The sequence below is a fragment of the Talpa europaea genome (genome assembly GCF_964194135.1).
Source record: "Talpa europaea genome assembly, chromosome: 15".
Taxonomy (NCBI): domain Eukaryota; kingdom Metazoa; phylum Chordata; class Mammalia; order Eulipotyphla; family Talpidae; genus Talpa; species Talpa europaea.
This window is the reverse complement of record NC_140083.1, coordinates 40,611,103-40,637,212: the sequence shown is the minus strand read 5'-3', so window position 1 is coordinate 40,637,212 and position 26,110 is coordinate 40,611,103. Positions and strand designations below refer to the sequence as shown.

At 50.2% G+C, this 26,110-nt stretch overlaps 1 protein-coding gene across 3 annotated transcripts in view; it reads right to left on the bottom strand.

The window, feature by feature from the left end:
- Positions 1–26,110, bottom strand: part of TMTC1 (transmembrane O-mannosyltransferase targeting cadherins 1) — a gene marked incomplete at its 3' end in the record, with an annotated part of 173,124 nt that overhangs the window by 40,411 nt on the left and 106,603 nt on the right. For 2 of the 3 annotated variants that reach the window (XM_084255808.1, XM_084255809.1), the window contains 3 exons: positions 20,922–21,043; positions 6,975–7,142; positions 4,120–4,233 (listed from right to left, as the gene is read on the bottom strand). In XM_084255808.1, coding sequence (XP_084111934.1) covers positions 4,120–4,233; positions 6,975–7,142; positions 20,922–21,043 — 404 coding nt within the window. The remainder of the gene's footprint in view (positions 1–4,119; positions 4,234–6,974; positions 7,143–20,921; positions 21,044–26,110) is intronic. The other variant, XM_084255810.1, reaches the window with a different exon arrangement.

Genomic DNA, 26,110 nt, shown 5'->3' with positions numbered 1-26,110 from the left:
AAGTTGAGAAGCCCTGAGCGGCTGTTAAGCAGCCTGGGTATGCTGAAGACCTGTGAGTCTTGTAAAATCACCTGTGGGTGATGCCCCGCTCATTGTCGAGTGAGGGTGAGGAACTGAGGAACCCGTCCTTGGGGGACGGGTGGGGAACGTGGCTTGGGGTGGAGCCCAAGCCGAATGTAGAGTTTGGATCCCCAACCCATGTGCTTGTGCAGTGGGTCGGCCTGAGTGCAGGGGTCTGCGAGTCGCATGGGTGGCTATGAAGGCCGAGTGTTGGAGCGACTGCAGACAGAAACCCTGAGGGTTGGCGATTACCCCCAACAGAATAGAATCGCCAGTCGCAGAGCTAGTGCATCCTGGGGGGGGATGCTGTGTGTGGCTTGTAGCCGAGACTACAGCCAGAGAAGGCCGGGAAGCCTGATGGCTCCCGGTGTGTTATAGCAGATGCCGTGAGTGATTCCCCTCCCTCGTATGAGCAGTGCCTTCGGCAGCAGATTTGGTGGCTCATCTGCTGGTACCAATAATTGTCTTTTGCACTAGGTTGGGGCCCTGCCTGGACTTATTTGTGTTCTGTTGTATTTTGTTATATTGTGATGTATTTGCTTTTGTGGGCCATGGCTGCATTGTTTGTTTGCTTAGAAAATTGTATATATATGTAGACTATATGGCGGAAAACCCTGAGGGGGTGGACTGTAGGGTAAGGTAAAAGGTATCAGGCTTTTCTGCCTTCCCGCCATCAGGATAGATGAGGGAACCCTGTGATCCTGAATGCATGCCTGATGGCGGGCACCTGAAGTGGGTACACCTGCGCTAAGACTGTGCTTTTAAGGGCGGTGTCACGGGGACACCAGAAGCCGAGAAAGCAGCAGCAGAAGCTGAAAGAGAAGAAGCCAGAAGCAGAAGCAGAGAATGCCAGAGAGCCCAGGTAGAGTGAAGATTTGCTGGGGGCTGGGAGGACTGCCAGCCTCCCAGCCCCCCCAGCACCCCTGCCTGCCACGTACCTGCTGAACCCCAATAAAAGACCTGCAAAAAAGCCACTAAAGACTCTGACTCCTCCTTTACCCAGTCTGCATGGGATCAGAGAACCTGCACTGTGGTCCAGTCCTGCCTTTACAGGCACTTTTGGGGTGTTCTTGTGCAGGAAGAGCTGGGCCATCAGGTGATCTCCATACCTTCTGCCATATCACCTGAGGTGCAACTGCAGACACCGTCCCAGTAACTCATGGTGAGAAAGTTCTGGAGAACTCTGCAGATGCTCCAGTGGTGTCCTCACTCCCCACACATAGAACCCTAAGCTTTAAGGATCCTGAAATAGGTGTCAACAGGGTGCTGCCCACCCAGGAGGGCAAGGCTGACACGTGTGTGTATGTGTGTGTGTAGAACTGAAGGAAATGTTCTAATGCTTAGACTGAAACCTCTAGCCTCAGCATTTCCCAGGGGAGGTGTCTTGGCACATGACGCACCCAAGAGGGGGTCACCCCCCAGAGCGGGCAGAAGAGAAACACCGGCATTGCTTAAAACAGAGGATAAGGGTAGAAAGCGGCAGAACATCGGTGCAATACACAGTCCCCTATTCAGGGCAGTGTTGCTTCAGAACAGCCGGGAAAAGATGGGCAAGAGACGGCCCTGTGGCTGTCTGGGACCTGCAGTCTTCATATCAGAAAACATTGCCTTTAACTCTGCCTTTCCCTGTTGTGCTCCCCTCGCTCTGAGCAAAACTGGAAATCATCATAGTAAAGTCGAAGCAGCTGGGAGGGGAAAGGAATGACTGTCCCAGAAACTTCCAGAAAGAAGCAGCAATACCAAAATTAAGAGCCATCTTCCAGTCGCCTACGATAAATCATCATCAACTTGAACAATGATCCAAACACTGACTATTTATTTATATTAAAAAGCCACATATGAGAATTCACCAGAGGTATCCACTCTAGAACGGTACTTCAGTTAGAAGTGTTTGAGGATCGGTGTCAACAGGGGGCTGCCCTCCCAGAAGGGCAAGGCTGACACCTATGTGTGTGTGTGTGTGTGTGTGTGTGTAGAATTGAAGGAAAGGTCCTGATGCTTAAACTGAACCTCTAGTCTCAGCATTTCCTGCTTCTTAGGCTGAGAGGATAAAATATTTCACTGATTGCCATATAGGACGGTTACAGCTTTAAGTGTTTTCTCCCCATTTCTCAAGGGACATGTTCCGTCTAGAGCACAGTTGCTGCAGCAAACATTTATTTTCACTGTTTCATGGGAAAGCAGCCGGGAGCGCCTGCCGGCCACTGTGACTCTGTGCACCACGTGCCAGGAATCTGCTCATTTAGACCTTTGCCCCAAGCTGTGCGGCAGGGTCGGCCTTGGTGTTCTGGCTGTCCGCGACAGAAAGAAGTCTCTTAGAATGAAGCAATTCAAAAGACACTGACACACTTCCTCCCAACCAGTTTCTTCCAAGCAAACTTTCTGCTCTTTTCTCCCCTTCAAGAATGGGGGCCAAAACCGTGAAACGTTAGTTAATCGGTGAAGTCAGACTCTACTCGAAGAATGTGCCTTTTTAAAAACTGACGTTTTCTCATAGCAATAGTAATATGTGTTCACTGTGGAAAAACGGCACACACAAGAAAGTACAAAGGAAAAAAAAAGGAAACCACAATATCACTAACCAGAGGTAAACGTAGCAAACATCGTCTTTCAGTGACAGAATACACTTCTTTATTAAATCTTAAAAACTATCTTGTAGTCTTTAATAAAAACGGCTTCTCCATAAAAAATTTTGTTGAACTACTTTCTCCGGGGCTTACTTTCCTTGTCATTTTGGAAAAGCATGTGGTAGAGAACTTGGCAGCAGTACAGAAAGTCCTGCCGTCTGAGCACAGAGACAAAGGTCCTCAGGCGTCAAAGGTCTCGACTGAGTTACAATGTGCAGTGCAGACCCGGGAAAAGGGCTGCTGAGAAAGCTGGTCAGTTACTTTATGACAATTTTGATTTTTTTTTTTTTTTTGCATAGAAGAATTGGTGTGTAGGCCAGAGGTGTGGGGGGTGAGAGGATTCACCAAAGACAGAGTGGGGAGCAGAACTGGTGGCTCTACTGAAATCCACTGCTGAGGGGAGCAGCGGGGAGACAGGAGAGGTCTGCTGTGCCATGTGGATCAGCTCCCTGGCTGGGGATAGAACTCAGGCCACAGTAGTGACAGTGCTGAGACTTAGCCCTGTGCCACCAGGGAGGCCTCTACGATGATTTCAAACTAGGCTTTCCGACAGTCCTTCAGGGGCTGCAGGGACACGCAGGCTTTGCTGTCTATATCTTACTTATGCCTCAAAATAGAACATAACAGGAAGCTGAGCCCCATATGGGCAAAGGGGAACAGGGAGGCCTCTTCAGAAGGCCCCTGCAGGCATCATGGTGTTCCCAGAGAGGGCTCACCTGGCTTTATGCTGCTCACATTTGGACATTCCCAGGCTGTGTTTAGTTATCTGTCCATAAGTTCCAGTTTAAATATAGATTTATTCGGGATCGTTTAGAAAAGATTATCTTGAAAGCCAGAGTGGTCATTTTAAAGAGAACTCAAGAGCAATGTGGCCTGCCAAGATCACTCAGAACTCAAGTGCCAAGTCTCCCAGCCATCTACAGCCGGGTCTGTACACCCTGCTCCAGTGCCGAGTATAAGGGGCATGTCAGAGGTGTTGGTATTAAAACACACACACATCCTGATGGACACATTCCCAACAAGGTGACCATACATCTTGTCACTTCCCACTTAATGCAACCTCCACTTCTAAGCTCCAGGTCTTCTCCTAAGTCCTTCCCCTAAGGGGGGAGAGTATAGAGTGTTCCACAGACATGTTGCCATTAACGACCCACTGGAGTTAATACCCACACCTGGCCCTCGACAGCCATCCGGTTTGCCCCAACGTAGGTAAAGGTTAAAAATGCACCAACTGAGGTTCCTCCCCTGGGACATCCAGCAACGGGAATTTCTATAAGAAAACACCAGCAGGTAGAAGCCAGTTCCAGCCAGCCAATCTGTTAGACTTGAACACTGAGCCAGTGCCCCCAGGAGCCCAAGACCCACGTGTCCACCAGATCACTGGCTGGCAGGAGCCCAAGTGCCAGGCCCAGGGCGCATCCCCAGTGCTTACTTGAGAGCTGTCCGGTAGTGGTAGATAGCCTCCCTGTTCCTGCCCTGGTCCTTCAGGAAGTTGGCGTAGTTGTAGTGAACCTTGGCGTTGTGGGGCAGAGTTTCAACTCCAGACCTAGAATAGTGAAAAAGAAAAGCATCAGAGTACAGTTAAGGGTTATGGTCAGGTCCCTCGGGTTCTGCTCACAGCTGTGACCCTGTTTGTGAAATATCCACTGCAGTTGTCCATGCCAAGTTGTCCAGGATTTGTGAACTCTATGTAGCTAAAAGTACGCCTGGGACATGATGAAGGCAGGGCATAGCCACTCAGGTGCAAACAGGAGTCCTGTTCCCTCCTGGCAGCACTTACTCCAACATTCCCTTTCTTTAAAAAATTGAGATTATTACAGAAAGACACCATCACAGAGGGATAACTGTAGATCGATCTCTTTACTGAGTTTTATTGGAAAGCAACATTCCCCAGGCTTCTTTACTTAATCTAAATAAATGCAGGTTGAATAGTTCTACACACAGCAGGTAAGAAAATGAGGTTTCACTCTGAAATGTTAAAAAGCCCCTGCACCAAATACAGAGCATATGGCCCTACAGGCAATATGGAAGCTTGCAGGCTGCAGGGTCAGCCTGTCCTCTGTGACTGCCCACCAGGCCCTGCTCGAGACGACAAAGCCAGAGGTGGCAAAGGTGAGGGTCCACCAAGAAGTTGGCTGCTATTGTCCCAGGACCCTCCCCGAGGGGGTGGCAGAGGCAGGGAGGGAGCTATGAAAGTGGGGGGCTTGAGGAGCAAGCTCCTGGACTTAGACAGGGTCATTAAGCAGTGGCCCTCGCCCAGCAGCAGGAAGCTGACCGCGATGCCATGCTCACTGCTACCCCTTCTCCTGCCTCTCAGGCTCTTGGAGAATGTTCAGTCGGTTTAAACATCCCTCAGTTCAGAGTAACCCTACAGACAGGGACCCCGGGAGGGAGAACATTCATTGAATCTCAGATACTTGGAAGTCTCCTCGGGACAGAGGCCAGCAGAGGCAGCTGGATGCTCACTCAAACTGCATTCTCCAGAGGGGCAGACGCTTCTGGACATAAGGCCGACGAGCTGTGTTTTTCTTTTTGTTTTTAATTACTGTTATGCAACGGCAGAGGGTCAAAGACTAGCTTGTTAGGCTTGCAACAAACCTCCAGCTTCCACAAACCACCTCAAACGCCAGGCAAGAAGCAAATGAGGAGATCTATGGGGTTTCATGTCAGGTAGAACCGCTCACAAAAGCATTTTATCGAAGCATAGACTGCTGCAAGCGAGAGAAAGCAGATACAGGGAGGAGGAAGTGACATCAGGGAGCCCAGACTCTGCTCCCCAGAATGACCCACATGGGGCAGAAGATGAGGGAGCCCAGTCTGCTGTGTTTGCGAGAAGGAGCTGAGCTTTGTGGGGTCATGACAAGGCCTGAGACAGAACAGGATTGGAAGCCTAAAAATGGACGAACTCATCCCAAAAATCCCTACCTGGAATCTGACATGGGAACAGGTCCCCACAGCACCCCCTGGAATAAAGCTGAGATGACAGTCATCACATAAATGGAGCTGGGGTGGTCACCACGGGGTGGACAGATACACTGAGACATGCCTGCCAAGCCAGTAAGTCAGCTAAGCTGCCACATGGCAAAACCAGGTGATATTTTAAATACAAGCGTACAGTGAACACTCATTCATCCATTCATCCATTTGCTCATTTTTGGCAGCCCACATCTCTGCCCTCTACTGCCCTGGGACTTCCTGCGGAGAAGCCCCTCTGGGTGAACCCCAAGGGCCTGCTTGTCCCAACGGCCTCCGTGGATGTCAGAGGGGCTTCCTGGGCCAGACTGGCCATCCTGTGCCCGGGGGAGGACGAGGGCAGGCACCTGCCCACTCCAGCTCCACCAAGGCCTCCCCCAGCTCAGGGGCTCCAGAGAGAAGCTGAAGGAAGCAGGGAGAGATGCCCTCACTCCTGCAGAGTCGTTCCTGCCCCACTGCAAGTCAAGTCTTAGCCTCCCTTTGATCCTACACACTTCCTTACACGCCTGCAGTGGTTTGCCCTTTTCCAGGGGACCCTGATTCTGCTACACCTGCTTATCCCTGAGGAATAAGCTGGGCAGGTAACCACACTACCCTGAGCCACCAGGGAGACGGAGCTGGAGACAGCAGTAACAGGGGTTCCCCATGAGATGGGGAGAATTCCGCCAGGGGAGCCGGGGGAAGGTGGCCAGAACTGCAGGCTGAGTAAGACCGACTAAGGCTCAGCAACACAGCCAGGAGGGCTCCAGTCCCAGAGCACGTTTCCAATTGACAACAAGTCTGGGTTTGTTTAGTGAACACTTACATTCACAAACAGCCTCAATATCACATAAACACCTGCCAGGAGGAGAAAAAGCCTCTCTTCCTGGTTGACAAGGTTCAAAGTAGAGCCAGCCGGCACAGAGCACAGTACCAGGTCCCAGGACAGTCCCAGCCAGGCACCCGCTCCTATAGCGGCTCCCCTGTGCCCGCTCCCGCCTGACTGTCGGAACACAAGGCCAGGCTTCAGGTTTCACTTTATTTCCAGTCCCAGCGTTAAGACAGTTTCCATCTCAATTCGCAGGTGCCCAAAGCCTCCCCCATCAGCCTTATTTTTTACAAATGCACTTAGAAAGCTCAGGTTCCACTCTGTGATACCAAGAGAGAAGGAAAGTTGAAAGTCGAAACAAAATAACATCCCACGTTCAAAACTTGGCTAAAACATGTCCTGGATTAATAAATACTGCAGACCCATGTAACAAGATCCGGGAGGCTTTAGGTACATGAGCAAAGCAATAAACAGACAGATGTTTGTTTTTATCCGTCCACTCGTACCTGAACAGGGACTCTCGGGACAGCCAGATCTCGTTCTGCCTCACCGTTTTCCAAGAGAAAAGCAGCAGCAGCAGCACCGTGGCCACCGTCAGGACGGTGGCCCCGCATCGGTTCAGCCACGCCCAGAGCTTGCTCAGTCCGTGCACGAAGAGGATGCAGGAGCCCATGCTGCAACACAGGGAGACGACGGTCACTGGGGGCCACGCTGCCCAAGCCCTCCAGCATTCCCTGAGTGTCAGAGAAAGCCTGTCCTGTGCCTAAACAGCATTTACAGGTCTGACTTCTGGTGGTGGCACCAGCACATGTTGGGTCCCTGGCATCTGTGTGGAGGGCACAGGGCGTCATGAGAAGTTCCTCATGTAAGTTCTGGACCCCAGGTGGACCCTCCACCCACACACCCACCTGTCACTGTCATCACCTGGCCCTGCTGACACGACACGCCCAGACCTGGATGCTGGGCGTCAGAGGTCGCCTTACAGCGCGGAAAGACTGACCCAAGAGCGCACATGGGGCAGATGCCCGCAGGCCAGTTCCCGAGCAGGCAGAGCTCACTGCAGACAAGCTATCCCAAGCCACTCTGCCGCCTCTGCCCGGCTTCCCCATAGACACCGGAACAGGTAGGTCCTCAGAGAAAGGGGAGGTGCCAGGTTCCGTGCCCCACCCAAGCAAGGGTTGGGCTGAGCAGGGAGGAGAAGCTGGAGAAGACAGGGAGAAGGAAGGAAGAAGGTCCCGGAGGCAGCATGGAGCAGAAACACTTTGGGTATTTCCTGGGGAAACTATTTTATCCATCCTTCCCCTTTTCTGTATTGTACACAAATTGTATTAAATTCCTTTCCATTGACGGTCTTACGCACTAGAGTGTGTTTTGTCTTGATGTGGCGGATGGCAGAACCTACTTAGAGTGGGCAGGTTTGGCGGTTCCAGGGGCCCCTCACCCTGCCCTGCAACAACACAAAGAACCTGCACAAGATCTGTCCTGAGACCCTTAGAGCCTCTGTTCTGAGGATGAGCGTGGCTTCCCACCTGTCCACCTGACTCAGGAAGAAACAAGTGTTAGTTTATGCCCAATACTGCCAAGGGCACTGCAGCCCAGAGCTGCCGCTTTCCATAGATAATAACGATAAGTAATTAGAGGCTATTTTATGAAACACGCCTTCATAAAGAAATCCCATATTAATCCAGCATCACTGTGGTAAGAAGCCCCGCTTACTCGCTCCATTATTTCTTCCTTCTCTCTCGTGACTGGCAGTATCGAAAGCACTGACAACACAACCACCGGCAGACTCTTTGAGAGAAATCTGTCCCCATCCTTGGGGCAGAAACGCCAGGAGGAGTATCTGAGCATCCTGGCCCACAGACCCTGGGGATCAAATCTAGAGGATTCCACCTCCACCCTCCCAGGCCCTAAGTCAGTTGCTCCAGCTCTCTAAAGTTTCAGGGTTCACTGTTTGGCCACTGAGGGTCATTACCCTGTTATCCATGGGTCAAGGGGAACAAATCCCCATCTCCTTTCTTGACTCAAATAATGACCTCTCTTCACTGTGGGCCACAGGCTCAGCCTGCTCTATTGGCAGACACACACCAAGTCAGGGACCCCTCGAGTCTCCACTGGGGCACAAGGCCTGACTTCCCTTCCCTAGACATCGCATCTGACCGTGACAAGTAACCACGAAAGACTCGGACGTGATAGAATTTAGCCATTATAAAAAATAAAAACTCCAAAACCTCTTCCCACAATGCCCCACCTTGGCCACAGACTGTGGAGATTTTTTTAGAAGCCTCTAGGCATTGCACCGCTGACCATTTTTGGCCCCCACAGCTGCACTGTTGGTCTCATTGCCTCTCACTTGGTCCTCTAACCCCCATCGACCCTGACCTCGAGGAAGCAGGGTTCGTCTGTGGCTACATGGATAAGAAACACCTACCAGGCCTCCCTGGTGGGGCAAGGGGCTAAGACTCAACCTATGAAGCTATCCACAGCCACTGCAACATGAGTTCAATCCCCGGCCTGGGAGCTACCCACATGGCGCAGCAGCAGACCTCTCCTGGCTCAACCACTGCTCCCCTCAGCAGTGTATTTCGGTAGATCTGCCTGTTCAATTCCCCACTCTGTCTCTGGTGAATCCTCTCACCCCCCACACCTCTGGCCTATACCCCAGTTCTTGTATGCATAAATAAATAAATCTTTAAAAAAAGAAAGAAACACCCACCATTATATCCGCCCCCAAACCCCAGACCAAGAACACAGTACTGAGCAAAGCCAACAATAGTCCTACCCTGAGGACTCAGCTGGGGGAGAAGACGCCAAGAAGCAAGTTAACAGCATCACATAGAGTGAGATGTGACATGGGGAGAAATCAGGCAGGAAGGAGAGACAGTGGGGGTGGAGGGAGCACAGGGGAAGTCAGGGAGGGCAAATCCCTGAAATGCAGGAGGGCACCCTGAAGACATCCCTCATTCGGCCTGGGGTTATCTCCACTGCCTTCACCAGGTTTGTGCATCCTCTTCCCAAAGCTGGGTGGGTCCTCCTCACGCCCTGGAGGCCACGGGGCTCATCTGGCTCACTGTAAGGTCTTGTTGCTGCATGTGGCGGAGCAAGGACACAGCCACCCTGCGCTGACTCTCGTGTTCACCTCTCCCCACGTAGCTCCCCTCCCCTCCTCCATTCCCAGAGCCGCAGTTGGGGCTCACAGCCCACCAGTAGGAAACAGGGTTAGGAGGGGACAGGCCCCACAGCTCCAGCAAGGGTTCCAGTGTGGATAAGATGGAGCAACAGAGCACACAGCAAAGGTCGGCCAGCCTAAAGTAGGCCTCCTGGGCAAAAGGCTAATCTCTGCCAGGAGCTGGGACGGCAAGCCTATCTTAGGAAGCTCCCTCTGTCACTGGCCCGGGAAGACCTAACCCAATCTCCTTTTTGCAGGCAAGGCAGCACTTAGCCTACAAACCCATGCCCATTGCGCTTTCTCCAGTGACCTCCCTACCACCACCCCCAGCCTTCTGTCTTAGCTGAATTATTTAAGATGGGGCCTGGGGCCCCTTGGGTGAGTGACTCGGTCCTGCTGGGTCACTCCCGGGTACAGAGGGAGCAATACATGCTATTATTAATCTTCTTTTGTTTTTTCTCTTACCAAGCTGTCTGATGCTTGTTTGATTATTTGCCAGCCTAGAAGAACCCAGAGGGGTACAGGCTGATTTCCTTGGTACCCAAAAGAAGACAGCAACAAAGCCACTGGCTATTTCAAGTGTTTGTATGTGTCCTGAGGGTGCCCTGGGTCCCAGACACTGTGCTAAGTACTTCCCGCATGCCTGTGCCCTTAGCGGGGCTGGACTGGCTTTAAATGTAAGGTTTCAATCCTCAGTGCCTTCCATTCCACAGATGAGGAAGTGAGAGCTTGGAGGAGCTCAGTGGCTTGGCCATGGTCCCCAACGCTGTGAGAGAGCTGGATCCCGAGGCCTGTGCTGCAACTGATCCAGGGGCTGGCTGAGGTTTTCTGCAAGGGACCAGAGGGCAAATGGTGCAGGCTCTTCAGCCCTAAGGGCTGGTCCTTCCCACTCAGCTCTGTGTTTGCCCAGGAAAGCAGCCAGGTACACTGTGTGAGCGAGTGGACACGGCTTGCTTGGACAAATTGATTAAGCGCAACATGTGGTGGTGGGCAGGTGGCGCCCAGGGACGCAGCGTGCCCATTCTGGCTCCCACCACGAAGAAGACACTGGGTTCCAGCTGGCAACCAACCACTACTTCTTTAAAGAGGGCTTGAGGGAATGTTAAGGCATTTAAAGTAATCTCCGTTTAGGTTTGCCGATGTCTGAGAACCTTCACGCCTTAAAAACATGAGCACCTCGTGACAGAGCTGCAGACGCTCCTCTGCTGGGCCACTCCGTCCTTCCATGTCTGCTTTAATGAGGCTCGGGCATCACTGGCCAGGGTCCCCACGGCCAGTGGCCATGCAGGTCCTCATTCTGAAAGTGGAAAATCAGCAAATGAGGAACTACCAGCTTTCCTGGCCTCCAGGAGCTGGAACTAGCCTCCACTGGTCTGGCCAACCTGGCAAAGGAGCTGCTGGACTCTGACCAGGGCCCTCTGGCCAAGCAGAGTAACCTCATGGTACCCTAGACAAGCCCGGGCAGATAGGCGCTGGACACTGGGGCAGCCTGGCACCGAGATGCCTTTTCAGGGTGAGAAGCTTTGCATCTCTGAGAGCAGAGCAGACCCCGCACATACAGCTGAGCCCTCCTCCACAGGCCAAGAGGTGGCCTGTAGACAAGGCGCTCAGCACGGGAGCTGCAGAGTAACTGGAGACACCGAAGATATCTGTGCTCCTATGATGGTGGTTGTAGACATCAACAATGCTGGGCATCTGCGACAGAGCAAAAAAGTAGCTCGTGTCTGAGAGCTGTGATCATGTCAGCTGGTGTCGAAGGCCTCCAAGTACTTGCAGGAGACCTGCCCCCAGTTGTCATGGGACAAGGCGCACTCACCCCACCCCCCTTCCACCCCCACCCTGTGAAGATGCAGTGTCCACCCCTAGCCAAGCTTTCAGGATGTTTGCTCTGGCCTCCCCTTTTGTACAATGATATGCAGCCCAGGGAATCATTCTGCTGTTCAGTAGAACCGAAATCCTACCTTTTCATTTAACAAGCTCCAACTACCCACCGAGACTTTGTCACCAATGCTACAAGGCAGACACAATTCTACATCTGATTGCTGAAAAAAACCGCCCACTTCGGATGGTACTAACTGCTTTCTGATTTGCCAAGTTGCTCACCTGGCAAGAGAGCTGACGTGAGTTTCTATCCTGGCTGTGATAGATGCTGCTTGGGCAGAGGGGGAGGCAGAAGCCGTGGAGGCTGAGCCCACGGTAGGGCTCTGATGCTGCAGGGGAAAGCCCCAGGAAGGCAGGGGGGTGCAGGCCTCAGATTTACCCTGGAAGCTGCCAGCCTGGGAGCCACAACTCACCAGCACCCTCATTTCCGTCCAAATACTGGATGGGTGGGAAATGTCCCAGGAGCCTGAATGCATCTGAAGGAGTTTGCTCATAGCCCATGATGACGACTCCACAGGCACCTTTGTGGTTCTAGGATGCCCATCCAGGGGCTGGCTCCGGGGGAGCGATGCCAAGCTTCTGTACACAACTCTCTCTGAAATAGGAGGGTGTATCTCGGGAACCACAGGTCCCACTTTCGGAGACACCACCGGGGCACTGCTCCCTCTCTGGGGACAAGATGCTTCCTTGGGTCTCTACATATGGGTCACTGCTGCAGGCAAGGGCCCTGGTGGCAGCTACAGTGAGGTCCGCCATCAGAAAACCCTGCTTTTTCCAGTCTGGCAGTGACTGCATTTTGATCTTGGACAAATCCCTTAAGTTTGCAAGTTCTTAAGTTTCTAAAAGAAGGAATACATTTACCCTGCCTGGTGTGCACTAAGGGTGACCTTAATAATGCTGTTATAAGAATGTGAGTGTCAGGGAACTATCTCGATAAGCGGAGCATGAGGCAGGAAGTGTGTCACACTGGCATGGTTTCCAGGCGGAAGTCTCTCCAGCACGCTCCTGTAAGCTCAGAGCCCCTAGGACACCACTGGTGCAGTGGAACAGGAATGTTCTAGCACAGATTTTTAAGTTTGGAAGAGGAGGAAATCACTGGTGTAGAGTCTGGAGCTGTGTCTAGAACTGGGTGTTTTCTACCACTTGTGAGTCCTGTGGCCACAGGACATTTCCTCAACCTTGCAGAGCATGCACTGTTTGTATTATAAGGCTTCATACACCTACGTTAAACCCAGCTTGAAATGGCTATTAAAGGGCTGTGTGACTAGCACATGGACTGGTCTCTGAGCTGGAATGAGGTGTCTCTTCTCAGTGTCTGTGTGTTCCTGTGTTTTTGGGGTGCAAGGCTCCACTATGTCAAGAAAAGTTACTGTACACAGCAACAGAACACGTGGTTAGGTTAGTACATACACCCCATGAGACCCAGTTTATCAAAGCTCAGGCTGACCCTCGAGAAACTCAGGAAGCACAAAGCAAATCTCCCCTTAAGCTCATCTCAAATCTTCTCTATGCAGCAGGTCCACCACCTTTGTGAAAGTGAAGAGAAGGCAAAGCCTACTCTCTAGTGAATGGACCTGCAGTGTGGTGGACACTGACATTAACACTGATGTAAAGCATTGCCTGTCTGGAAATTTAGGCCCGGTGTTTAAAAGGTTTCAGAAACTAACAGGCAGGCAATGGCAAACTTAAAACTGAATCAAAGGAGTCAGGAGTAAGCCCCCGAGGATGCATCATCAGGGCGCCCCAGACTTGTGAGCACATGTGTGTCCTCCTCCTGGCTTCTTTCCTGTCCAGCCTGGAACAGGAGCCACCCCAAACTGCCCTTCTGGGCCTGGGAGGCCTTTGGTCCAAAGTCAAACTGCTCCCAAGGAACTAAAGCTGCTTCTGAAAGAGCCACGGCGCCCTGGTCTCCAGGCACTTCCTCTACCGTACGCCACCAAGGACACTGTCAGGTACAATGGGACAGAAGCACAGCATGCTCACTTGTAAAGTGTCAGGGTACAGAAGAAACCATACGGACCCCCTGGGTTCTTCTAGGCTGGCACCTAATAATCCACCATCAGAAGGAGAAAAGAAAAAAAATCTGAAAAAAGAGGTTTCATAATGACATGTCTACCTCCTGCAGCCATGGGAGAGAAGGTCAGGACTGTTCACAGCCTTCGTGGTTTCAGTCCCCACCTTAAACAGCTCAGCCAAGACAGGAGGCCCTTGGGAGGAAGCCGGGAGGTCAGCTGGGAGGTCACCAGGGAAGGCACAGGAGACTGAGTCCTGCCTTCTCTATGGAAACAGGAAGGTGGCCAGGGCTTCCAGGTACAGGCCCTCGTAGAACCTTACAGATAAATGTTTTTTTCTAAAGTGACTTTCCCTGTCCTTCAGGGCTGCTCCCACGAAGTCAGCTTTTTGTCAGAATGACCTGCTTGGGGAGGCGGGTTATGCACCCCTCCAGATGTAAGACATGTGGACATGCCAACAGCTGCTGCTCTACCTCCTGCCTGACCACATGGGGCTAAACAGTGTCGAGTCAGGCCTCCTTGGATCCTCAGGGCACCGTCGTGCTGTGCCTGAGAAACAAACATGCCAAACTGACACAACTTAAGCTTATTAAGACGCTTCATGGGCTAGCCCCAGCCCCCAGGAGTGAGGAGGATGTCTCTGAAAAACGAGATGTGAGAGTCGCTGGGCAGGTGGGCAGCCGTGGCCTCCTGGTGCAGAATCCAAGACCCAAGGAGGGCAGTGGATTTGCTCACAAGGACAAGGGGTCTTAAGGGGAGGGAGGCTTAATGGGGGGCAACACCACGCATCACCTCAGCAGCCAAACCACGGCTGGTGCTGTACTGGGCCTGGGGCGGCAAGACCTGCTGCCTAGCGATCTCCTCAGCTTTGAGATGCGTGGGGCCTCAGCCAGTCCAGGGGCTTCCCCCGCCCCTCCAATGCCTGCCCTGGGAGCAAACAGCTGGAGTAAGGGTTCTTCCTGCATTTGGGCCTCCTGCTCCACCTGTGACCTGCCTCTATCCCATCCAACCAGCTACTGGTGATGGTGTCCCCCTGAGGCAGCTCAGTCCTGGCCCACTCCCTACCAGCCCAGGCTCTGATAGAGCGACTCCACTCACTGGACTCAGGACATGTTGCCCAGGGGCAGCCTCCCTGGGCTCTGGGCCCTCATTCAGGCACAGGGCTCCCCGGACTTGATGTGGCCAGGCCCGTACTCACAGCCTGGTATTGTTGTAGAGCAACCCCGATACAAAAAGAGCCCAAGGCCCACGTGTTTGGTTTTTATATCCAACCTGGCTGCCCAACTCCACCCTCAGGTCCCAGCCACCCTCCCCTTGGTGGTGATGGGATTTGTCTTCCCCAATGTCCTGATGGCTTTAGTCTGGAGTGGGGGTGGAGTCCACAAAGCCTGTATGAGATTATCTCAGGACATCCTTTCCCCCTAACAGTATCTCCTGCTGAGGGCCTGACCACTGCCCTGGGACAAGAGGGGCTGGCACCACTTGGGTCACCCTAGCTCAGCATCCTCCTGACATGCATCCCTTGCCGAAAATGAGCAGACACAGGTGGCAGAGTCCAACCTAGCGCATGACAAATGCTGGCTTGAAATCTTATGGGGAAAAACAGTCACATTTTCCACAAGGTTATTCTGAATCACAAAACAGTGGAACTCTGCAGCTGAGAGGTCAAGCAGCACTGGGGTCACTGGAGTTTAAGATTTCCCAGATAGTCAAAATGTCCCAAAAGGGGAACTGGATGGGACAGGGAGGAACTGATGGAGGGTGTGTCCTCTGCTCTTCTCGCTTCACGTGAGGAGAGAAAGTGTATCTTAATTCCAAAAACAGAGAAGAGGTATGATCACATGCTTTTTTTAAATGCATGGAGCCAACTTAATGCAAACTCCCATGCTCTCTCATGCTCTCTTTTTTTCGATCCTCATCCAACTGGCTGCAGGCCAGGGCAACCTCTGACAGGGAGATCTGAGTCACACTGGGGGACTACAGTAAGGGTGGCTCCCTGGTTTTACAGAGAAGAAAAGAGCCCCCCAAGACGGCAGGCAGCGGGGACCATGGGCCGTGAGGATTCGTGGTCCAGTCTTCCTGCTGGGTCTCTTAAAATTAGCTTTGGCTAATAATGTCTTGGTCCTTCTAGTCTGGCAAATTATCAAGCAAGCATCACATAGATTTATGTAATAAAAACTATAAAAAAGGACCTCCCCTGGTGGCACAGGCAGTTAAGCGCTGTGCTGTGAGGCTGTCCACAGCCTCTGCAGCATGGGTTCCTTCCCGGCCGGCCTGCAAGAGTCCCACATGGCGAGCAGACCTCTCCTGTCTCGCCCACTGCTCCCCTCAGCAGTGTATTTCATCAGTCTGCCTGTTCTGTTCCCCGCTCTGTCTCTGGTGGATCCTCTCACCCTCCTGCACATCTGGCCTGTACGCCGGTTCTTGTATGCATAAATAAATAAATCTTTAAAAAAAAACCTTAAAAAAGAAAAAATAAAAAGTATAAAAAAGAAGTTTAATAATAACACATGTATCTCCAGTCTAAGTGAGAGGGACTCAGGGTGACTAAGCAACTCACTCACACCCATGTGGGGCCCCAGGGCAAGCAGTTTACTAAGACAGCAAGACTCTAGAGGGGGAAAGGCGAGGGCAGTGAGGGAGGTTCCAGGGAAGGCACAGGGGGCGAAGGTTCTGCTTCTCCAGGGAAGCAAGAAGAGGAGGTTAGGTCTTCCTACAACTGCCCTCAGAGTTGACTTGCAAATAACAACCCCCGTCCAGCCTTCTGAGTCCTTCCTATGAAGCCAACCTTTGTGTGGCAGATTTTTGTTCCCCTACAATGTCAGATGATATCTCTGTTGACTTGAATATTTGGCAAAATTTTGACTCTCTCTCAAACAATCTCAGTCTCTTCCAGCAACTCTGAAGAAGCCCATGTGTGAGCAGCTCATGAGAAGGGGATCCCACTATCGGAGGACAGAGCTCGTGTGACCTCGGTCGCCATTCTCATCTGCATCGGGTGAAACCAGCAGTGTGGTACTGCTGTCTTGCTGTCTTAGGGTGTCTTGCTGTCTTAGCTGTCTTAGTGCCCATGTGAGAGTAAGCCTTTCACGTTAGCCGCTGGGATCTGAGGACAGTTCTCTAAACTGAATATGAATGAGTCACCCACTGGCCTCTGCTGTGTCTGGCAGGTTGAGAGCTTGGGGGCGGCACCATGCTAACAGGTCTCTAAGAGCTGGGAGAGGTGTCAGTTATCTTTCTTCCCTCAGGACATGTGACCTGCCTTCTCCTTCTGTGGTCTCGACTTTTCCTGTTCAGCAAGACACACAATGTTTTGGAAATTTACTTACACCTGCCCACCTGCCCACCTCTCCACTTTCTCAGGTTTTCTTAAAGTAGCTGAGGAATTTGCTCCTTGCCCTGAAGTGAGTAAATCGCCCTTCCTGTGGCTGATGAGCAGATGTGAGCCACACCAAATGACTTAACTGGAGAGTTCTCAACAACTCTCTCTGCTTCGTCAAGTCTAAGAAATTTCAGTCCTTTGAGGGGCTAATGTGGCTTTTATAAAATACAAGATGGCCCCCATAAATTATATGCATCTCTTAAGGTAAGAATAAGAGATCAACAGTTCTGTGAATGGATGATTTCAAACTCAAAATCTCTTGCCTTTTCAAAAAAGACACCCACAAAATGCATTTATCACCCAAAGCAAAGATTATTCCAATTCTTCTGGCAGTAAAAGTCTTGACCTCACAGCCAGGCAGTAGTAAACAGACAGTCCCTTTTACCCACACATTTGGAAGTACAAGGAGAGGAAGGTGGCTTTCTGGGCCTGTTCTAGTTAGGAGAGGGGAGAACAGGAGCCAGGAGATGTAAGTGGCTTGTTCATTGTCAAGGAAAAGGCAGAGGCTGAAGGAGTGCAGTTGAGTGACTCATTCTGGGCTTTCTCGAAAAATGGCTAAAGCAGGCCCCTGGGACTCACCTGGGCCCCAGCAAGGGGACCTGACTTCTGTCCGTGGTTGAGTGTCTAAGACCTGGTTCCATGGCAACCTGAAGCTGACATTTAATGAGTAGTAAGTGCACCTTGCACCGAAGACCTCGAAACTGAGCCTTCTCTGAACACTTCCTCTGCTGATGGCTGACTCAAATTGTTGTGAAAACACAGTCATTCTACAAGAAGATGGTGAAATGTGTGTGTGCTCAGCAATGTCACTGAGTCACTGCGTATATTTAGGTTTTGCCTGAAAGCACGGCAGACAATGTCGGAGTCAGGGAGAGAGAATTCTGGTGTATAAGAGGCTTGGACACGTACTCCACATCGTCAGGAGCTGGCCTGTAGGTATATGAGGTGCAGGATGCCTCCTCTAGGGCCCAGGCACCTTTCAAAGGACACCCTCAGCACCTGCAATTTCTCTGGGCCTGCAACTAGTCGACAGCAGCTCAGTGCCCGGCTCTCTGTCATCTCCACGGAGACGAGGCCACCGGTCACCACTGGGGAAATTTTTTTCTGGCGAAAGCACCCCACTCCTCCATTTGCAAAGAAAATCACCATATTTATACCCTGTAGCTGAGGTTAAGTTGCTCTCAGACTCCAGAGCACAAAGCAAAAAATGTATCTGATGTTCAATTTGAGGCTAGAGTTCGCAGAAGCAGCTCATCTGCGGATGGCCCAGCCTTCTATGCCCTATTGAGAACGGTCTGGTCAATTGACAATAAAAACAAGCAACTTAGTGTACGGAATGACAGATAACAAAGGCTCAACACAAGTTGTGACCCCCATAGTGTTAAAAACAGTAGTCATCAGTATGACACAACTTAAACTTGTGAGGATCTGTTAAATGCTTCCAGTGAAAGACAACATTTTGCTAAGCAGCGGTTAATCGACTCTTTGAGAGCAGAAACTGAGAAGCACTTATGTTTGTAGCCTCAGATTCTAGCACATCATGCTTGGCAAAGGAACTCCGTGAACTGCCATTGAATGGAGAGCAGCTGTGGACTCACTGGGCACTACCGAGGAAGCTGGTCTAGACTGACTTCTCTCGGCCCATCCACCCTTGGTGGCCCTGCTGCCAGATATCATGGGCCATTGTCTCAAGGCAACACAGAATACAAGGAATTTGAGTCATTATTTTGTTCTTTTTGAACACTACTTATCAAATAATAACCTTCCTAAACTGTGCAGAAGACACACTAAGAAAAAGAAGGTTGTCTTTCCCTCCCCCAAGTTATAAGAAGATGGTAGAGTCTTATAAAAGCTATTAGGTACTTGGCTTGAGGGGCAATCTAAATTTATGACATTCATTTCTAATTATATATATTTTTAAATTCCTAATGCAATTATCAATAGATGCTATTTTAATTGATATGTAAATTTTGTTGCAATTAAATTTAAAATTAATTTAAATTTCTAACTCAACATCAAAAAATAAAAATTAAGCTTCCTTATAATTTCTGGTATATGACACTGTCTTTTATGAAGTTTAAGCTTATGTGTGTGTGTGTGTGTGTATCACTCAAAATTACTTAATTGTAGGAACTTTACTAAAATCCCTACTTTTTAAAATTTTTTTTATTATTTTTTCTTACCTTGTTGTAGTCCCCATTGTTCTCCCACCATCATATCACCTGTGAACCATCACCACAGTCCCTTGTGTTCATCCCTCCCTTGTTTTGCCCCCCTCCTAGCCCTTCCTTTGCTGTATGCCTCAGAACTATGGTCAGCTTGTTAATTTTGACTTTTTCTTGACCTTTTCTTTGATTCCTCTATATTCAACATATAAGTTAGACCATCCGGTATTTATCTTTTTCCTTTTAATTTCCACTAGGATAATCACTTCCAGCTCCATCCATGTTGCAAAATTCATCCTTGTTGAGTTTGTCTTTTTTGATTCCTGCATAATATTCCATTATTATGGGTACATAATATTCCATTGTATACAACTTTTTGATCCAATCGTCTATTTGGGGGGCATTTCGGTTGTTTTCAAATCTTGAGTATTGTAGGTAGCACTGCAATAAACATAGGAGCGTAGGTTTCCTTTCCAATGAGTGTTTTTTGTGTTTTTTGGGTAGATTCCTAGAAGTGGAATCACTGGATTCTATGGTAGTTTCATTTTCAGGGTTGTGAGGATCCTCCACACAGCTTTTCCTAGTGGCTGGACCAGTTTACATTCCCACACCCTCTCCAGCATTTGTTGTTTCTGGTTTTTTTTTTAATATGGGCCATTCTCACTGGAGTGAGGTGGTATCTCATTGTGGTTTTGATTTACATTTCCCTCATAATTAGTGATCTTGAACATTTTTTTCATATGTCTGTTGGCCATTTGCATTTCCTCTTTAGAGAAGTGTCTTTTTAGCTCTGCTGCCCATTTTTTGATTGGGTTGTTTGCTTTGTTTTTGTTGAGTGCTGTAAGTTCTTTGCAGATCTTCTTTGCAAGTATTTTTTGCAGTCCCTTGTCAGTTGTATGGGGTGCAAGTATTTTCTCCCATTCAGTAGGATGTCTCTTTGTAAAATTCCTACTTTAAAAATGAGAATACTTTCAGGCCTCCCCTGGTGGCGCAGGCGGTTGAGCACAGTGCTGTGAAGCTGTCCACGGCTTCTGTAGTGCCGGTTCGATCCCGGCCGGCCGGTGAGGGTTCCACATGGTGTGGCAGATCTCTCCTGTCTCACCCACTGTTCCCCTCAGCAGTGTATTTTGTCTGACTGCCTGTTCTGCTCCTGCTCTGTTTCTGGTGAATCCTCTCACCCTCCCACGAATCTGGCCTGTATCCTGGTTCTTGTGTAAATAAATAAAAATCCTTAAAAAAAATGAGAAAACTTTCATGTCGTCTTAAGTGTCATGAGTCTCACTTAAGGTCACACAAAGGACAAGCGGCAGAACCATTTCTGGGCAGCTGAGAGGTGTGACCTCTCAGTGCCGACAGGTGAATGAGGACGAGGATAGATGCTCTTCCACTCAGGCCAACACTCAGAGCTCAGTTGCATGATGTCGTCACATACCTAAATGCCCTGGACCGTGTTTAGCCCTTTTTTCCATTAAGGACTAATTTTGAGATTGTTCCAATTTTATGTTAATGGAGAAAGAGAGGGACGCACAGAGAGAAGGAAGCTGCAAGTCAGTTACAGTACTACTAAACGTAGTACTTTCCTGCAGTTCTTGCATGTCACTGTCATCATGTGGAACAAAACACACTGAGACACACAGGTGCTGGGTGCCACTGCTGCCTCCTGGACTCGCTGGGGCTGGTACCACACTATCACTGGAGGGATGCGGGGTAAACACCTGCAAACCAGCCCTTGCCCCACCTGTTCTGGCTGCTTCTACAGCTCAGTAAGTGGCCACCCCGTCCGACCCACCGGGGACTGTCCCGCAGCTGGGCATGGGGTCTCCAAGACCAGGAGTGGCAGTTACCTAGGCATGTACAGGACTCTCTCAGCCACCACGAAGCCCACCCTGAAGAAGAGGTTGCTGGCAGGCAGGAAGGGCAGAACTAGGAACAGCAGGCCCACGAGCACCTCCCTGTGCTCCAGTCTCTGAAACATAAGAACAAAGGACAAGTGAGTTCCTGCTGAATCTCACATTTAACCTCTTCTTCATTTTCTCCCTGGCCAGGGAGCTACCCACATGGCGCAGCAGATCTCTCCTGTCTCGGCCTCTGCTCCCCTCAGCAGTGTATTTCAGTGGATCTGCCTGTTCTGCTCCCCATTCTGTCTCTGGGGAATTCTCTCACCCCCCCACGCCTCTGGTCTACACTCCAGTTCTTCTATGCCAAAGGGGGGAAAAAAAAAAAAAGACAAATGTTGGGCTTAATTCACAGTTATAATATGTGAGAGTAAGAAACTGAGAAAACTTCTCTCTTACAAGCTAAAGGGGAAAAAAAGGTGATTTCTGTTACCTGTCAAAGTTATCAACCCAAATCCAAAAGCCTTCTGCAATCAAAACAGGTCACCCTGCTAGTGCGAGACCCCCTCCCATGCTGCTCCTAAACAGAAGGTGATAAAAGCCCAAGGGCCTCTGGTCTTATCACTAGTCGTTTAAAAGCTCTTTTCCTATTAACTGACATGGTCACATTCTGCTCTTGCCCCCCCTGTAACTGTGCATTCAGAGGGCTGACAGCTACCACAGGCAGAGAGGGAAGGTCCCGGGGCCCAAGCCACCCAAACCACAAGGGGCTGTGGTGCGCTGGAATGGCGGGAACTTTCAAGGTTCCCCAGGGCAGCTGTTAAAAGTAAATGCTCTTCCCCACCAGCCACTCTTTATACCAAATGCTGGCGTCCCGGGTCACAAACCGCTGAGCCACCTTGGTCTGTGCAAGTTGCCGGGTCCTTCTGCACATCCAGTGGCTGAACACAAAAAATGAGAGCACTTTTTAGGTGCAATTCTGCCGAGATTGCAACCATTTATCAGGGACACTCATGCACTGGCGCAGTCACATCCCAGGGGCTCTGTCCCACCTCAGGCCATCCACAGAGCTTAGGCCCAGGAGGAATGAGATTCTGAGGGAAGGACTGACCCCCACCCAGATAAGGCCCATCACTCTGTCCCCAGCTCCTCTACATGAGCAGAAGACAATCTCCAACTTTCTCCCACTACAAGGAGAGCCTCCTCGGGAGAGGCCGCCCTCCGTGGAGCGAAGAGTGAGCTATTCCCTCGTTATGTGTGGCCATGCAGGGAGCACTGCCCCAGCGTGAGCCTCAGGGGCTTGGTCACCGCAGAAGTGTCCCCCACCCCATTTCTGACGGCAGCCTCCACTCCGGACGGTTGTGGTCCTGGGCCTCTGCTCCATGTCTTACTTCTCACTTGCTGCTGAAGCAGAGGGGGGAATTGGAAACAAACAAGTTTCCTCAAGTTCATTTATGAGGGTCTATTGCTAAAGGGATGAGAACAAGAGGACTTCAGAGGGCCGCAGTGGGTGGTGGTGATCGTTTGTGAAGATACAAATATGGCAGGTGAGAAAACATCCCCCCACTGCCCAGAGTGGCCTTCGGTGCTCACATCCCCACCGTCCTGGCACACCCATCCTCGCACACCCAGCCCTGGCTTCCTACCCCGCATCACAGTCATGTGGCCTTACCAAAACCCTGACAATGGCCACCAAGTTCAAGGAAGGGGTGAAGGTCTGTTACCAGGTGCCCTGTTTGGAAACTCACAGGCCTGCAAGAGGCCTTAGGAGGACTTGGTGAGGAGACAGTTTGAACTCTTTAAAAGCAATGTGCCTTGGGCCTCCCTGGTGCCCTAGGGGTTAAGTTTCAGCCATCACCACTGCAACCTGAGTTTGATCCCCCAAACAGAGAGCTGACCCACATGGCGCAGTAGACCTCTTCTGTTTCACCCACTGCTCCCCTCAGCAATGGATTTCAGTGAATCCGCCTGTTCTGTTCCCCACTCTGTCTCTGGTGGATCCTCCTCCCACCCCAACCTCTGGCCTGCACCCCAGTTCTTCCATGCAAAAATAAATTTTAAAAATAATAAATAAGGCCTGGTGTCTTGGACATGTAAAGTCTATATACAGCACCTCCCTTCCTGAACGCCCCTCCCCACCCAGGTGATGTCATTTGATCTATTCTAATACACTTGTGCTTGAAGGCCTTGCCTGCCATCAGCGTTCTGACCACAGTAATGTAGCTATAAGCCTAAGAGCTCATATGACAAACTTGCTTTCTTTTTAATACTCTTCGTAGCATCTTGAGGCAAAGCCTATGTAAGACTAAAGAATGTCAGGAAATTTTTATGGAGGTCAGGCATCCCCCAGGCTGTAGTTATCACAATCACCACCTGCTAGGGCCTTGCTGCATCATATTTACAGCAAACCACCTAAGAATCTTGCAGTCGCTCAGTCTGCTCCATATTTTCCATCACAACAGACAATTTCCAGGGGAATTTCTGACATGTTCCAGATGCTTTTATGTCTGGGAGTCGTAGCTGCATGTTGCGTGGCTCTCTTAGAACAAGAGGGAATGGAAAGAGGAAAGGCAGAAAGATCCAGGGGCTGACAAGCGTCCTCTGATCTTTTTAAGAGTCTGGAAATAATCAGACACGTGGCAAAATGTGTGGGAGCCTATGAATCATCGAATTAAGAGAAACAGTGTTAGGGTTTCATATTCTCATTCAAAGAGTGGTGATTATTTTGAGTAAAGCCCAGTACCACAGAGCATAAAATCTCGCCCAGCACCTAAAGCACAGTGATTGAGAAAAAGAGAGAGAGCAGTTACTGACTGATACTGCAAAGGCCTTTCCTCCATGACAAAACTATCAAATTCTTCCATCAATAAATCCAGTAAGTCTTCCAGTTAAGGTATAAACATCAGAGATGGCTAAGTCATTTTCTTATTAAAGGGAGTGACTGGTGAAAATGTAAATGCCCAGGGAGGGCAAAGCATAAAAGAAATTATTTAATGATGAGGAAAACCCTCCTGCCAGGACCAGGTGAGGAGCCATGCAGTGCTCGGTGAGTCCATTGCACCAGACACCCCCTGGAAGGCGAGGGAGGGTGTGTGTGTGAGGTGTAAGCCCAGCCCCAGAAGCATCAGCCACCAACAAAGGGGGCATCTTGGGGTGACTGCTCAGGGGCCTCTGATGTCACAAAGCCACAGAATAAGAAGTTGCATTTCTAGATTATTTTGTTCCAATCCCCACTATTAAGAATAATGGAGAGATCCATTAGAATCCAAAGGGATCTCCCTGGTGGTCTAGGGGTTAGGTCTCAGTGTAACAGGGTGGTCCCCAGGAAAAGGGGAAGTTCCAGGTTCCCTGCCCCACCCAAAGGATGGTGGAGCTAAAGAGAAGAAGTTGGAGAAGGGACGGGAGAAGGAAGAAAGCAGGATGGAGAGCCAGGAGACCTGGAGGAGGCACATGGAGCAGAGAGACATGTGAAGAAACTGCACTTGCCTTTTGGTTCTGGACTGGTTGAAAAAAACGTGGGTGAGAGACCCATGGGGAGGTGACAATGGCAGCTTTGATCTTGATTGTGATTTTGCTCTTTTCCTCCCAGACTTGTCTGGTTGTTTCTGATCCTTTTCTGTGGGTCCCCACTGGAAGGTGCTTTAGACTTGTGGCAGGCTTTCAGGCCTTGCAATGGGCCAATTCCATTAGGGTGGACTTTTACCCACGAGGGGATGGGTAACTTTGTGTGCTAGATTTAGAAACTATATTCTTTGTCTTTTCTGAATTGTTTACTAATTGTATTAAAGTTCCTTTCTATTAAAGTCTCATATGTTTTGTGTTGATGCAGTGGATGGCAGAACCTATTTAGAGCAGGCAGATTTGCAGGGTCTGGGGTGCCCCCTCCCTACCCTGTAACATCAGCACTATCACTGTCTGGCCTGAGGTGAATCCCCGGCCAGGGAGCTGACCCACATGGAGCAGCAGACCTCTCCTGTCTCGTCTGCTGCTCCCCCTCAGCAGTGGATTTCAGTCAATCGGTCTGCTCTACTCCCCACTCTGTCTCTGGTGAATCCTCTTAACGCTTGCACCCTCCCACACCTCTCACCTGCACCCCAGTTCTTCTACACACACACAAAAAAAACAACCACAAAAAGAGAAAAGGATCCTTTCTTAGACCCGCCTATGTCTGCTGAATTTTCAATTACCTTTAAAGACATCTGTAATATATCTACAATTAAGAGGTTGAGGTGATGATGCCAGTACTCATTTGTAAATAAGTTGGGAGTATTTGCCATTATTTTCTTTCTCTTAATCAAGACTCATTTTTTTTTTTTTAATTCCACAGAATAGTTCCATGTTGGGATTCTACCCTACAGTTAGTTACACTTGGACCTACCAAATCCCCAAATAAGCTTCAGCATCTTGGGGAGGCTGGGATGGGGCAGGACGGACATCAGTAGCATCACAAATATTTTTGATTGTGTCAATCAGGGTCATAAACTGAAATATGGAGAATATTAAAAAGCAAGCTATTGGATATTTTTTTAAGTTTGGTTATTCATGCAAAATAGCCCTACAGTGCTCCCGGGTTTAGCCATGACACTGTCTTGATGGTGGGGAAGGGTGCAGACCCACGATAGCAAGGACACTGGTCCCCTCAGGGTTCTCTTCGGGGCCACCATGTGGGTGTCTGTTGTTCTGGTTCAGCCTCACAGGCTGACATGTGCATGAGGGAGGCTGGGCCAGGCAGGCGCACAGCAGCCCAGGGCAGAACTGGCCTCAGATTCAGGTCAGAACCCATGACTCCCCCATTCAGTGGTCCCCCTCCCAGTAGGGAGATGTGGGCCTCAGGGCAGGGATCCTCAACACACTCTGTGCCTATCCCCAGGCTGTGCTCATGAATTTAAAGTGGCCCCCCCAAATGAGCTAGAGAGAACTAATGAGCTAAGCAACAACTTGAATCACATACAGTGAAGCAAGGATGCAGGAGCATGTAAGAGCAGAGCAGTGGGGCTTTGCATATGTTCCATTCTTAAACAAGGTGTAAATTGCACTTGTCTGCTTTTCAACACCACATCTGACGATGCGTTGAGCCCATTTTCCAGCTCTCATCAGAAAAAAAGATATAAACAGAAATCTTAGCTGGGAGCAGGACTGTTATCACCCAGGGAGAGCAGGTGACAGGTGGGAAGCCAGGGGGAGCAGCAGGAAGAGGC